We start from the raw sequence: 14,714 nt of genomic DNA, 5'->3' as shown, positions 1-14,714 counted from the left end.
TAAAAATAGGAGAGATAGAATGGCTCAAATCTTTTATAATCCAGGTAGGGAAAGGGGATACAACGAAAATAATCAAACAATCTTATACCATAAATCCCTGAACGTATTTCTATCACGCAACCAAATATGTCAACATTGTGCTTGAAAATATAACGGCAACAGAAGTAGTACCCACCTCAACTTGTAGGCTTGGACAATCAGGTTCTTTTAACTATTTTATAAACTAAGGAAGAAAGATTACAATTATCATAGACAATATGCATCACAAAATCAAAGCATTTGGTGTACTTACAGTGTCTATCTGCATTTGACCCACACATTGTAATGTTTGATGAAAACCACAAACATGCATGATAAGATATGAAGTTAAACAAAGGTATTAAAAGAAGGTGAAACCAGGGCAACCCAACTCGAACTCTATTGACAAAGGCCTTTGTTTTACCTGGGTGGGTTTTCTGGGCATCCAATTTCCACTTCTGTATCTCGTCTTTATTGCAAACTGCTTAGAGAGAGACAGGCCCCGAATTGTTGCAGCTTTCCTCAAACATAATACACTTAAACCAAATTCCACCCCAAGCGCGTGACAAATGTATAGGTTTTTTAAAAATTTACAGTAGACGATAAATTGGGAGAGGCTGCTACTAATACTGTACTCTCTCATCATTATTGAAGTGCAGGCTCTCGATGCCCCTGAGAGTGGACTCTAAGGTCTTTACGTTTGAAATATTTCTTCCAGAAGATGTACGATTGTTCTCTGAAGGTACAATTGGTGAACTTCTTTGGCCACTAGAAATTTTACCTAGTGTTCCGGGGCTCAAATCTGAGGTTTGAGGGCGAGAGAGATCAGACTCACTGCCAACGATCACTGCATCGCGACTGCTAGAGACTGCCGCCCTCCTCGATGATCCACTTGACCGCAAGAAATTAGAACTTGATAACTGCATGAATCCAAACAAAATGAACGAAATAAATTAATCTAAGACTCTACAACAAAACCAAATAGTAATGAACTTGCACAATGCTGTACTTGTCAAACTGGTCAATAAAAAATAACCGAAGGGGATAAAACCTTATTTGAATCAGAATACAAAATAAATTCTTTACCATTGCGTCTTTAGATAGAGATGGATCATTTGCAGCAGGACTTTTTTGTCTAGACAAGTTTCCAGAATTTACAATTGGCCCAGAGTTTCTCCTACGAGAGGGATCTGACAACGACCAACCTGTAGGTCTACCTTCCTCACCACCTTCAAAAGGTTAAATACAACAAAATTAAAATTTGGGCTACATGAAGAGAAAAAGATATTTATGAATACCGAACTTGAATATGACTCGAAACACTTAAAGATAAAAATAGGGGAGTAGATTTATAATAGCCATATAAAGTAACCAGCTCTTAGCAGCAAAACAAGTACATGTGACTGCATTTTCCAGGACACCGAACTAAGTAAGTAGGGAAACACTAAACAGAATTTTGACATGTAAATGGATTCCTATTATGCCGAAAATGAAAAGAGTGGCAGAATTACCAGATTGTCTTTCAGCATTTGCAACAGCTGGAGGCAAGCCAGAGCTCGGTCCAGCACTAGCACCCTATTTAATAGTAAATAATGTAAGCTAAATGGTTGAGCTAACAAAACACTAAAAAAGTTATCAGATCACTTACAAGAGCACGAGCAGGAGGTGTGGCAATCTGTGACTGCTGATATTTCAAGATGGTCCAATCAAAGACATAATCAAACTGAAAGCCTGAAGCAAGAAGGAAACCATATAAGTAGACGTGGTTAATGTGACACTACTATAACATCAGTAGAGCAGCCTCGAGTAACCTATCAAAAAAGAATTTCAAACCTTCTCGAATAAAAAGGTCACGAAAGAGTCTCTTCAGATACGCATAATCTGGTTTATCATCAAACCGCAGAGACCTACAGTAATGGAAGTACGATGCAAACTCTGTAGGATAACCACGGCACAAGGCCTAAGAAAGAATTAAGAAAGAAGCAGTGAATATTCCATACTGTAATAAATATCATTGTAAATAAAAGATAAACGAAAAATTCATTATCATTAGATTTCAGCTTACCTCAATAGAAGTTGACACTTTCTTTTCACTGATCTTCTCATACTTCTGCTTTTTCGTTCCTGCTTTCAAGCCCTGCCAAGGAAGGCTAAACAGGAAGAAAAAAAGGGTCATAAATAATTGAATATGCAAAAAGAGATATATACAACACTGGCAGGCACAATAGTCACCTTCCTCTTAGAAAGTACATAAGCACATATCCAAGTGATTCTAAATCATCCCTGCGGCTTTGTTCTGTGCAACACAAAATAACATGATCAGAATCACATGAAGGGAGAGCAAGGAAGAGAAAAAGTTAGGGGAGGGGAGGAAGGGGGGAGAGAGAGAGAGAGATGGCTTACCAATGCCAAGGTGAGTATTCATGCTTGCATATCTTGCAGTGCCTGTCAAATTCTTATTTTCTCTGCGGTTATACAAGTATCAAATTAGTTTTATTTTTGAAAACTGCACCCTTCATATATATTATCACTCATAGATATTAACAGCATGTCAATTTTTTTTCCAAGGAAACACCTAAGATAAAAGGCTAAGCAAGACATATGAAAGTCCCAACACTTGAACTTGGGCGGTACCCCAAAGAAAAGGCCAAGCAAGACACTCTTGATCACAATATAAAGATTAAATTGCTTTTAAAGAAGATTGGATGGTTTTCTTCCTTAATCATTTGTTTGTGGTTTAGACACTGACCCCTCCAGCCCTCAATCCTCCAGGTTTTGATGGTTAGCAACAGGCAAAGGAAACCGATAGATAGTAAAATTACTCAACTCCCCAAAAGTATCATTAGTTAAAAACTACATCAAGTATTATTAGTCAAAAACCAACATTATTGAAAATGATTCACCATATTCCTATAATCATTAACAGCCTGGCTGATGAAACCTGCTATAGACCAGGGTCATAATTTGACCACACGAAATCAAATGATATTAACATATTTTATTTAAATAAAAAAAATATTTGTGTTATAGATTAGTATGTGAGTAAACCCTCCACTATCTTGAAACCAACGAGAATTAACCAGCAGTGAACTAGGTATCTATTGCAGCAAGATTTTAAAACAAACAGACACAATCAAGAGCAACCACATAAAAATTTGGCCTTAAATTTTGAAACACGTTTTACTATTAAAAATAGGGACAAGAGGAACAAAACTGACAGCATTTTGGATTTAAGGCGGACTATTTAACCAATTCATACTTGATACATCAAAGACAAAATCGAATATTGAAGAATTTAAAATAACGAACCTATAGGGAATATGCTGATGAGTTGAAGTGTCTCTATACTTCTTAGCGAGACCAAAGTCAATGACGTAAATCTACACGAAAGAAGAGATGAACTTATGCATTTAGATAAAAATGCAAAATCAAAACCAAAATTACAGTGAGTTGCACAGAACTCAAAATCAAAATAAAAAATCAATTTAATTGCAAGGTCCAAGTACCTGATTTGCTCGCCGACCCAAACCCATTAGGAAGTTGTCTGGTTTGATATCACGGTGAAGAAATGATTTGGAATGGACAAACTCCACTCGATTGATCTGACACAAATTCCAATATTAAGATTATCAACCTGCAAAGATTCTAGAACAGTATGCATCTGTGAAAAGAATCCTACCATTTGATCTGCAAGCATGAGAACAGTCTTCAGAGACAATTTCCTACTGCAAAAGTTGAATAAATCCTCAAGACTAGGTCCCAGTAAATCCATCACAAGAACGTTGTAGTCTCCTTCAGTGCCAAACCATCTCACATTTGGAATTCCAGCTGCCAAAGTTGTATACAGTGACCAGTTCAGAAAGATAAGTAATAGACCATGCAAAATATTGAAAAGAAACATGGATAGTGGTAAAGGCATTACTTCCTCCCTGTAGTATTTTGTACAACTTTGATTCATACATCAATTGTGGATGTTTTGTCTTGACATTTTCCTGAGAGAAAGAAGCATGGATAATGAAATTTAAGCAACTGAAACATTGATTATCAACAACATAATTCAGCAAGCAGAAATTGTGGAAATGCATATTATTAAAAATAAAAGAATCAGCAAACCCATCCAAACATGCAAAGAAAGATTAAATAAACCAATCAGAATTCTGGCATCCATCCTCACAACAGAGTTCAGCGGATCAGACTACAGCAGTCTGTGTTAATAAGAAACATTACAATCACACAAAGACTTACTAAAGAAAAGAAAAATAATAATGCATAGGGAATACATCTTCAAAAATCTACTAGAGCCTCGGCACTGTAACCTAGCAAACACCAAGAGTTGTAGACATTCCAAAATCTACTTCTCTTGTGGGTATACATCTTCACACAGATACAAGTTCAAGAGAGTGTCCTAGCTCAAGAGGACACACAAATCATCATATTAGGTGGACCCTTTTCAAGCCTACCAAACTAACAGGAATTGACGCCATATCATCAAACACATTACCCCACTTGGGACATCCCGTACAGTCAAACGACATGGCCCAAACTCAGCTGAACCATACAAATCATATTTTGCATTTTCAAATTATAATTTCCCAGTATCACCAAATTTCAACCACTCACAACGCAGAAGGTAGGTAGATAGCTCCATATCTAAAGGCCAGAAAGGATACCGAGTTCAGTTACAACTGTGAACATTACGCCCTAGTTTGTAATGCCCTATTTAAGATCACACCAGAAAAACACCTTTTAAGAGCCACCAAAGTCTCAATTATGGATTAAAATGCGCCCAAATTTCCACTTATACAACACTCGTCCCAATAAAGTTTATTACTATACAGTATGATCATCAACTAGCAATGACGGAAAAGATAATCATACATAGCATAAATATCCAAGAAAAACCAACAATTTCCTAATGCCGTAGAAAAAATAACATGTAATTCAACTCACAAGCTTAATCGCAACCTCCTCGTTTGTCTGAATATTGGTACCTGAAAATCACAGCACAAAAAGAATAAAAAAGAAAATTGACAGAAATTTGTTCTTTAAAAAAAAAAAAAAAAAAGCAAAGTAAAAGACACCAAAAGTAACAGTACAAACCTAAGTAGATCTCTCCGAACGATCCGCTACCGATCTTCCGCCCAAGTCGAAACCTTCCACCAACCCGAGGCTCCATACCCCCTACAACGCAACGATCACAGAGAAATCCTAGCCCTAAATGAAAACCCTAAGACCAAAAAATCCCTAAAAGAAAGAGAGACAAGAGAAAATTGGGGACCGTACAAGCCCTTGACCAAACCTGAGTCTTGGAGAGGAGTTGGATGGATAAATCAGCAGCGGAAGAAAGTAGAAGGGGACAGGGATGGGAATGGAAGGGATGAGTAGGGGTAAAAGTGGAAAGCCAGGGGACTTTCTCTCTCTAGAAGTCTAGGGTTAGAGTGAGAGGGAGAGATGAGAGAAGACCACGAGAGAATGCGTTATGACTGTCTCACACCATGTCGCGTTCGAAGCGCGATTTTCCTACGGCCTTTATATAGACACTCCCCTCTTTCGTTTCTGTTTTCGGGTAGGCAGTACCGACGACGTCGTTTTTTAATAAAACATATGTATAGCATTTCGTCAATTTCTTCCCTTTCTATATATTTTTTTTTCTCTTCCTTTCTCTTTGTTCAATGAAATGAAACCCACGGTTTTTTTGTTAGCTGCAATGAAAAACACGTTTTTGTAGAGGGAAATGTAAAACCATAACACAACCAAAAATAAGAGAGAGTGTACTTTCTTCTAGCATGAGTTCACCAATAGGATGTTAGTCGAATCCAAGACAATAACTTTTGATGATAAGATAAATTCAGTAAGTTATAAGAGAACCGACAAACAAAATAAATTTTCTTTTTTCTGTTTGTGCCGTAAGACAAAGCCAACAAGTTGGAAGAGAACCACACAAAAAAAAAAAAAAAAAAGAAGGGTTTTTCAAATATAAAATGTTATTATCATAATTAAATTTGATATTATTGATGTGCATTTTGGATTTTCTAAAAACAATTATAATAAAAATTGGAATGAGAATAAACTATATGTACTCTTTTTAGGGGTAACATGTTTGGAAAACAATCAAACTAGTTTAATAGCATGGATGATAGGTTAGGTGAACAAGATTTTATAACAATGTTTAATAAATATGACAGTGGAGGAGAGAGACTTTTCATGGTTATATCACACACAACCACCTTGATATGAAGTCAGAGACATGATGATTTAAAATGAACTTTCACTCTTCTTTGTTGAAATTTATCTCACTAGTCCTTTATAAAACAAATTAATTAGTGGACAAAGAGAACCTACTTGCATTGCATGAAGCAAGGTTTCACTACAGAGAGTGATGTTCTTGTAAGATAGTTGGATATGCTTATATTGAATTGAATAACCAAGACCATATTAGAAATTGTGTTATATATGGAAATAAAATAGTAGCAGGATGATGTGAAAGTTTAATCTTATGTATAAATGAGTTCATATTAAACAGTAAGATAAGAATGGACATTCATTTTATTAGTAGACTAGACTGGTTGTTTAGATTTAGTAAATGCATCAATAAGTAGTCTACTAAATTAGACTTTGAATTGAATTGGTCCAACAATGCATCAAGGGATCAAAAGTTACTAGAGCAATGCTTGGATTAGTCGCCCTCACGGAAGTGAGCGGTTCCCAGCCATTGACGATTAGCGGGCGACTGCACCTAACAAAATCTTGTATTGAATCAACGTTTTTACGATACATTATTTGGTTTTGGTAAACAATTGTTTTACTTGGTCCATTGGGTTCTAAAGATTAACCTCAAGGCACCAGGGGCAGCACAGGGTTGATTGATTGAACTGGAAAGGAACTTGAGCTTAAAATAGTAACATGGTTTTGAGAGTTCTGTCTGTAAACTCCAGAAGATACGTAGAACAACAGGTGGGGCAAAGAAACATAGACAAATGATATCTATCTTCACTCACTTTAAATCTTACAAGATATTGTACATATAACAGCTCCAAGGCTTTCTTCTATAATGAATGGGACTTTTAACCAACCCCACATAAGTGGATAAAACAATACCAAGAAAAGAATTACAACGGGCCACAACGTAAAACTGCAATCGGCCTCAAACCCTAAAAAATTAAGATTTTCAAAACTGTATAATCATGGACATGGTCACAACGGAGACATCGGACTTTGTGTACTTACAGGGGTATGCTTCTTTTGCAGCCTCCCTCTCAAATGTCTGATCTTGGCATCCACTCTAGCCGTAAACCCAATCTTGGTTTCTTGTCTTGCTTTAGACGCCTCCCGCTTCCACATGCGCTGATCCTCAACATCTTTCTTGTAGTATTTGATTTCTTGGATGATATGATGATCCATTGGATTGAAACTTCTTTGGAAGGCTAAGTGGACAATGTAGGGAAGATTACAAGCAATTGTTACTAAAAGGGTGGCTGACCAAAATAATGGTGCAGGACCAAGAGCTTCAACTAGAATTTGATAGGCATTCTTGGAGTGAACTGGAGACAGCATGCCGTAAAGTAAGAGAAACAGGTACCACATTGCAATACTGCCCCATACAAAGAGGTGCTGAATCCATGTAAAGTGGCTCATTGTGAGAGCAATCTGGCAGTTAACAGCCCAGACAATGCAACTAAACATTGTGGTACCCATAGCAGCCATATCAGCAGTCTGGCCATTAGAACGGAAGGCCTGGTCATAGAAGATGATAATGTTGAGGAAGAAGATGATTAGAGAGCAATAGACACCATTGCCCATCCACCCCAGTATCCTGTACCAGTCGAAGAACAAATTTCTAGGTCCTTGCTGATACAATGCAGGGAACTGCAAACAAATAATTTTTTAAATGTCACCACGGAGCCATAGAAAAAGGTGTTTAGTTGTTAACAAGGGCATTGTTTGGAGGACTAACCTGTAAGCAGACCTCGGAAGACACATCTTGTTCAAAGACTCCAAGTGATATGACAGGCAATGAGGTAAGAATCACATTGAACGATAACATGTACCAGTCATCATATATTGATTGCCCAGAGAAACCCGTGAATGCCTCAAAGTAGAAGAGGGTGAGACCAAATGCAATATTTTTGTAGAAGAAATAGCAAACCTGGATGCAAAATATCCCCATTAATAGGTGGATGACTTTAAAAATAAATAAAGACATGGGCACACACACATGCAAATTTGTTTCTAGTATGAAGCGTGTGCCTTTGACCAAACATACAGCACTTGCAAAATAACAAACTTATCAACGAAAGTAAAGTACTAAGATGGACATTTATTGATATTACCATCTGAGCAATCCTCTTATAGCACCAATGCCCATGGACTACCAAAAGTCTCTCCAAAAACCGAAACTGGGCAATAGAAAAATCACTAGCCATCACAGCCTGCAAGTAATTACCAAGTATTGTGAGATTCACCATAAACAAGAAAAAATTCATGCTTCTACATTCCGCTCAGGATACTTTGCTTCCCATTCGGACAGCTAATACAAACCTTCTCACAATTAATCCAAATATGATGCACACTCACATACAAATGTATACCAAAATATAACACAGACCAAATTCGGAGGGCACTAGAGAAATTTGGGTTTTGAGTGATGATTATGCCCCCGGAAATTGTGAACGTCATCAATTTCAATGGAAAATATAACAGACGTACGTCATGTTAAGATTTAAAAACACTTAAATGTTCAGGGGGCAAGGTGAGTCATCTTAAAATTCCAAGACCAAAGTGGAACACGGGCCAAGTTCAAGAGATGTCAGTGTAATTTAAGCTATTTTTAAAGAGTAATGCTACTCTTACCACATTTGTATACCACATTCCCATGCCACCTAATGTGGAAGATGAGGTGTACATCCACATCAATTAAAAAGTGTCAATAAATCAAAAAAGAAAAGAAAATGTTAAATTAATTTTAATTGATGTGGCTGTCCACCTCATCTGCCACAAAGGTGGTATGGGAATGCGGTATACAAAAGTAGTAAGAGTAGCATTATTCATTTTTAAATGTTTAAACTTTACCTGTGCCTGGTAGGGCTTGACAGCTACTAGCTAGTGTATAAAAGAAATAGATGATATTCTGTGTGTGAATTTTGAAGATAATAAAAGAAACAAAACAAAAAACATAGCAACAATAGTAGATTATAAGAAAGAGTAGTCAGAAAAGATACCAACCTGCATACCTTCAACCCCACTGATTCCAACACCAATGTCAGCTTCTTGTATCATTCCAACATCATTTGCACCATCACCAATTGCTAATGTGGTTTTTCCAGTTCCTTGTTTGACTAACCTTGTTACCTAGTGTAAAAACAACTGAACAAATGAAGAAACAGCACGGCTATACCCACATTCATAAGGATATCTCACTCATTTGACAATTGAAATGGAAAAATGGAAAAATGAAAAAAATTTGGAATCAAGTAATAGCAACAAAAAATCCACTTACCAGTGCCTTCTGCTTGGGAGAGACACGGCAGCATATGACTGATGCACAGTCAACAGCTAAACCCAAGAATAGATGCTTCATATCATCCTCCAAAGCATAGGTTAAAGTTTTTCCATCAATAATTAATGCAAATGCTGCATGTGGATCTTTCTCCAACTTGATCATTTGTGAGGCATTGGTAATTTGATTCAAAATGTTATCTTTCACAGCCTGATCATTAGTCAAAAGACACAAAGTCTAACATTATATAAATAAATCTCCTGAAAAAGAAAAAAAAAAATCATGTTCCTTTTCTCAATGAAATATGTACCTCTTTGCTATCTTGTCCCAACGTGTCAAAATTCGCTGTTGATATACAGATCTGCTTCATGCCCTGTCGGAGCAAACTACATGCAAATCTGCACAGCAAAAACCCCAAAAAATAAAATAAAAACATTACATACATCTAGAGGAGCATATTCAACAGATACAACAGGCAATGTTTCATAAGACGGAGCATAACAGTGCTTTCTGCTTTAGTGGTTCGAGACAAACCCTATGTTGATTGCAGTTTCCATCTTATCCCCTGTCAAAACCCATATCTTAAGACCAGCTTGTGCAAGATTGTCTATGCATTGGGGCACCTAAAGAGAAGAAAAAAAAAATGAAGCTAAGTTGCAGGAAATCAGAAAGGCAACAAATCAAATTACGGCTATAATCAACCACTATATACCCCTTTTTGCAATTTGTCCTCCACAGCTGTTGCACCAACAAGGATCAAATCTCTTTCCATCTTATCTGCTACTCGCTCAAGCATTCCATCTCTATCAGCCCCAATAGATGTTTTTGCTTTCTGAAACTCATTGCTCCAAGCGGAGTACTCGGCCTCCTCAAGCCTTCTATAAGAAAGTGCCAATGTACGCAACCCAGCTTCTCCATATTCATTCAAATGCTTCGTAGTAGCTTCCTCATACATTCTTCCATTCTTGGAAAGTCGATCAAAAATGATGCTGCATAAGCCAAGTAAAGGAATGATTCATGGGAAAAATTAAAAGAAATAAATCCCTGTTTTCCTCTCCCTTTCTTTCTCGTGCCTTCTCTTTTTCTTTTCTTGGGAAGGGGGGGGGGGGGGAGAGAGAGAGAGAGAGATGAGATAAATTTATTGAACAACTGTTTGTTACAGCTCGATACTTCAGTTTATAGCTTTAAAGCCTCCAACTGCTTAAAGCATCAGCATCAAACAGTACACTTAAAAGTAGATATTTAGCCTGAATGAAACCCCAAATAAACATTTAACACTTAACAACAAACGAAAGCTAACTGAAGACGCTACATAATCCTTCATTGGATAAAAAATTAACACTGAACAACTTATGAAAGCTGACTGAAGACAGTAGTCGCAGTACATAATGCAATTCCCCGAAATAATTAAACAATAGTTGGGAGCCTAACCTGTCAGCACCTTTGCAAAAAAGAAAAATCTGTCCATCTTCATCTCGCACAATAACAGACATACGCTTCCTTTTGCTAGTGAACTCCAATAGATTTAAGACTTTGTACTCCCTGTAAGTTTCCCAAGAGAACAGAAATGTTAAGACAGAAGGAACTCAATAGAAAGTTTAACTGGTTGTCCTGAATAACATAAATCATTCATACGCTCACCTGTCCACTGGTTGTCCTGAATAAGGAAACTTCTCATGGACAAACACACTTGATTGATTTCTTTTACAAAACTCAAAACCTAACTCTCTTGCTGCAACAAGAAAGGCCGCTTCATCAGGTGACTCTGCTTCATACGTATAACTGCCAGTCCCTTCATTTAGCTCAGGAATTGCAGTGTGGCAAACTGCTAATATTCGTAAAAATAATGAAATCACATCAGGGCTGGGCTCGTTCAACCAATTTCCATTCATAAGCCGGCTGTCCTCAAAGCTAAACCCCTTTATCGTAGGTTTCCGATCCTTATCATCTTTGGAAGTAACAACAGTCTCCAGCTCAATTTCTGATCCTACTCCATTCCCCCATGATACACGTGGATTATGTTTTCGCATGGGAAAATTAGAAAGATCATCTTCATTGTCCTCAAGGTCAAAAGCCATCTGTTTTGCTGCCGCAAGTTCAACTTCACTAGAACGGACACCATATGCAGTACCACCAATGGAACACTTGAGAAAGTCCATTTGGTTGCAGGTTAACGTGCCAGTTTTATCAGAGAGGATGGTGTCTACCTGGCCTAACTCCTCATTCAAATTTGATGTCCGTGCTTGAGCAGGATTCCCAGTCTCTTCATCATACATGTGTATGTCTTGGTTAATGAAGGTTGCTTGCAAAACCTTCACAACCTCAATCGAAACATACAGAGAGATGGGTATTAGATATCCATAAAGGATGAGAGCAGTAACCAGATGGATAAGGCCCGACAAGGCAGGCTTTTCTGGGCTGTACATATCTGTTGTTTGATCAGGGCGCATGTACCACGAGTCTGGCATACTGAATTTTGTCTTCACAGCAAAGCCTATTGAGCTGATCAATGAGATCCCTACAAGGAGGGTGAAAAGGATATAGATAATATTATCCATTTTCCTTTCTATACCACTCCTTTTTGAAGGGGATTTTGTTGAATTCTGCATAACTTTGCTATCATGGCCTGTGAAAATCACCACCCCATACACGTAAGGTGTATTCCTGAGCTTCGAATCTCTGAGGAGTATTTGACCAGGTTCGAGAGGATAAACCTGCCGATCATATTCAAGATTACCCACAAAGGAGTACAGATTGGGGTTTGGATCTTCACATTGAATTGTTGCAGTGAAATCCTTGAAAGTGCCATCATCCTCCAAAGGTGAGGTTACTTCCAAACATCTCTTTACCTTCAAATTCGTCTCACCATCTAAGTTCATAGTCTCAACATAGCAAATCCCGTCTTCATAACTTGATGACAAAAGAAGCAAATCTGCAGGAAAGAATTGATCCTTTTCCACTTTCAAGATGTCTCCAACCTGAATTTTATGCCATGGCCTAAAACCAAAAACACCATCTCCTTTATGAACGATCACTTTTCGGAGATTAACCTTCATATCCTGCAAGAACCTATTCCAATCTTCCAGTGCTTCCTTTGCCATACTGAGACCAACAACAAATACCAGAGGAGCAATCATGCTCACAGGAGAGAATGGTGAGACAGGGGTGAGGGAAAGAATGGCAGCCAAAAGAAAATACACATTGGCAACCCGTCTGAACTGCTCAAACAGTGCCTTCGGCAAGAACGTGATAGGGTTATACTTGGTGGTTGATATGAAATTTGAACGGTATTTATAAGGCTTCTTCTGATGGAGAAGAGGTTGGTTACAATATACAGTTCTTGAGAACCCGGCTCCTTGGATTGGGCGAGACGCCTCTGTCTCACTGGCTTTTGGCTTTTGGCAGAATGTGTAAAGCTGGCTCTGCCGGAGCTTTGCCCTTATCTTTCCTCCTGCCATTTCTATCAATCCCAGCCAAATCCAATTATAATTGGCACATACTCATTAAAGAAAGGACTCAAATCTTTTTCCTCGCCGTAGGATTAATGGTACCCTTGTCTCCAATTTCTCCTTTAAAATGCCTAACATACATAAACCCACATAAAAATTAAATCTCTGCACATAAAATTCACACTTTCCAGCACAAAATATTCATACAATTAATCAAACATCATACATTAATGTTTAAAAACACTAAATTCCTTTCTTAAAAGAGCTCCTATTCAAAGCTAGATTGAAATGCCTTGCACACTAAGATTTCTAGCTTTTCTACGCCTTCAGATTTAAGGAATTAAAGCAAAATCTTTTGGTCAAACAGAGAACAAACTTGCAAGTACAGCTACCAAAAATCAAAAAGGCCCTAACAGAGCAATTCACACACAAAATGAATCATAACAATTTTCATTTCCTTTCCAAACATTAAAATTTACACAGAAAATTGTGTATAAAAAGATGATTAAAAAAATTAAAACGTACAGAAAGCCCAATGAAAACAAATGTTGTAGCTTAGAATCTGACAATGTCCAGCTCAAACCGTGAAACAATCATTAATAAAAGTACAGATTCCTCGTACCAAAACCTTAAAATCCTCAGAAGAAGGCAACGCATCCAAAAATATGAAGAAGAAAAAACAAATCAACCCAGAAGAAAAAAATAAATCTTTTCCCCAAAAAACACAAATTTAAAAAATAAAAAAACAGACACAAAAACAAAATGGGTACCTGCCATCAGGGGCCTTGGTCCATCTTCAAGACAAATTAAGAAGAACCCATTTAGCAGAAAGGGAAGGAGCGAACTTTGAGCTGCAGATCAAGGAGGAAGACAAAGTCTAGAGAGAGAGAGAGAGAGAGAGAGAGAACAGAAAGAAAGAAAAAAAAAGAAAAGAAAGAATGAGCTTCCGCTTTCTCTCTCTCTGCCCGTCGTGAAGTCCAAACCAATGGCAGGAATTTCCGGGCCCTCCTTTTCCTATATTTATATATTTTTATATATATATTTATACATATTTCCCTTTATACAAAATTTTCAGTTTTTTTTTTTTCAAAAATGGTTTTAATAAAGAAATTTCTGTGATTGATTGTTTAGAGCAGGTGTAGGGATGACCTGGCCAAGTTTTTTTTTCTTGGTCTTTGTTTGGGCAGCCACCAAATGAGAACCGGTCGGTCTTTTGCTCTCCTTTTTTAAGGTTTTCAAAAAAACGCCCTCCCTCTGCAACAGTAGCAGAGTGTAGGACCCACATTGTCCTACATGGCGAGTCATGGTTTTTCTCTTTAAAAATTATTTATTTATTTATTTATCTGTACATATAAAGTAAAAGACAGAAAATAATAAAATATTTAAAATACCATAAAATATCTTTGGTTAATGCAAACATTAAGAATTGAAATTATTAATTAAATGAGAATAATATGGTAAATTCACACTTTTCTTATTAAAAAATTAAAATTAAAAGACAAATCAGATAATATATCCTATTTTTATGAAACACAACTACCCATTATTTTTTTTAATTTTAAAACAAATTTAAAATAATAAAATAATAAAATATAAAATATTAATTTTTAAAAAATAAAAACACCTCTTACAAGTGCGGAAGCATGTGCGAAGAGGCTAGTTTAATCTAATTTTCTGTTTCTTTTTATTACAAGGTTACAACTGTTACACTTATTTTTGGTAATTAAAAAAGTAAATAAAATAATAGCTGT

The 14,714-nt window shown here is 37.0% G+C and overlaps 2 protein-coding genes across 4 annotated transcripts; both read right to left on the bottom strand.

Annotated features, from left to right (window-relative positions):
- Positions 1-69: 69 nt before the first annotated feature.
- On the bottom strand, positions 70-5,520 carry CKL2 (casein kinase 1-like protein 2). Of its 2 annotated transcripts, XR_001677749.2 has the most exons (15): positions 5,119-5,519; positions 4,969-5,009; positions 3,941-4,010; positions 3,698-3,846; positions 3,525-3,620; positions 3,328-3,398; positions 2,422-2,483; positions 2,251-2,314; positions 2,084-2,168; positions 1,852-1,978; positions 1,667-1,749; positions 1,530-1,593; positions 1,105-1,247; positions 443-938; positions 70-301 (listed from the first exon to the last, which is right to left on the bottom strand). XR_001677749.2 is itself a non-coding variant. In XM_008230036.2 (14 exons), exons 1-14 carry the CDS (start codon positions 5,192-5,194, stop codon positions 642-644), a joined length of 1,428 nt encoding a protein of 475 aa, XP_008228258.1. In that variant the 5' UTR covers positions 5,195-5,520; the 3' UTR covers positions 70-641. The 2 variants fall into 2 exon arrangements, 1 of the variants encoding a protein (XP_008228258.1); XM_008230036.2 differs by having other exon boundaries at positions 70-938; positions 5,119-5,520.
- Positions 5,521-6,988: 1,468 nt separating this feature from the next.
- LOC103327675 (putative phospholipid-transporting ATPase 4) lies at positions 6,989-13,925 on the bottom strand. Of its 2 annotated transcripts, none has more exons than XM_008230038.3 (11): positions 13,734-13,925; positions 11,156-13,094; positions 10,946-11,056; positions 10,227-10,503; positions 10,049-10,137; positions 9,825-9,912; positions 9,515-9,724; positions 9,241-9,366; positions 8,349-8,447; positions 7,973-8,164; positions 6,989-7,884 (listed from the first exon to the last, which is right to left on the bottom strand). In XM_008230038.3, exons 2-11 carry the CDS (start codon positions 12,970-12,972, stop codon positions 7,213-7,215), a joined length of 3,681 nt encoding a protein of 1,226 aa, XP_008228260.1. In that variant the 5' UTR covers positions 12,973-13,094; positions 13,734-13,925; the 3' UTR covers positions 6,989-7,212. The 2 variants fall into 2 exon arrangements, with proteins under 2 accessions (XP_008228260.1, XP_008228259.1); XM_008230037.3 differs by having other exon boundaries at positions 9,515-9,751; positions 13,734-13,917.
- Between the last annotated feature and the right edge of the window lie 789 nt (positions 13,926-14,714).

This window comes from Prunus mume, linkage group LG4 (assembly GCF_029339155.1).
Source record: "Prunus mume cultivar Tortuosa linkage group LG4, ASM2933915v1, whole genome shotgun sequence".
Classification (NCBI taxonomy): Eukaryota; Viridiplantae; Streptophyta; class Magnoliopsida; order Rosales; family Rosaceae; genus Prunus; species Prunus mume.
Note: the sequence above shows the minus strand (reverse complement) of the source record. Positions and strands in the feature narration are given on the sequence as shown.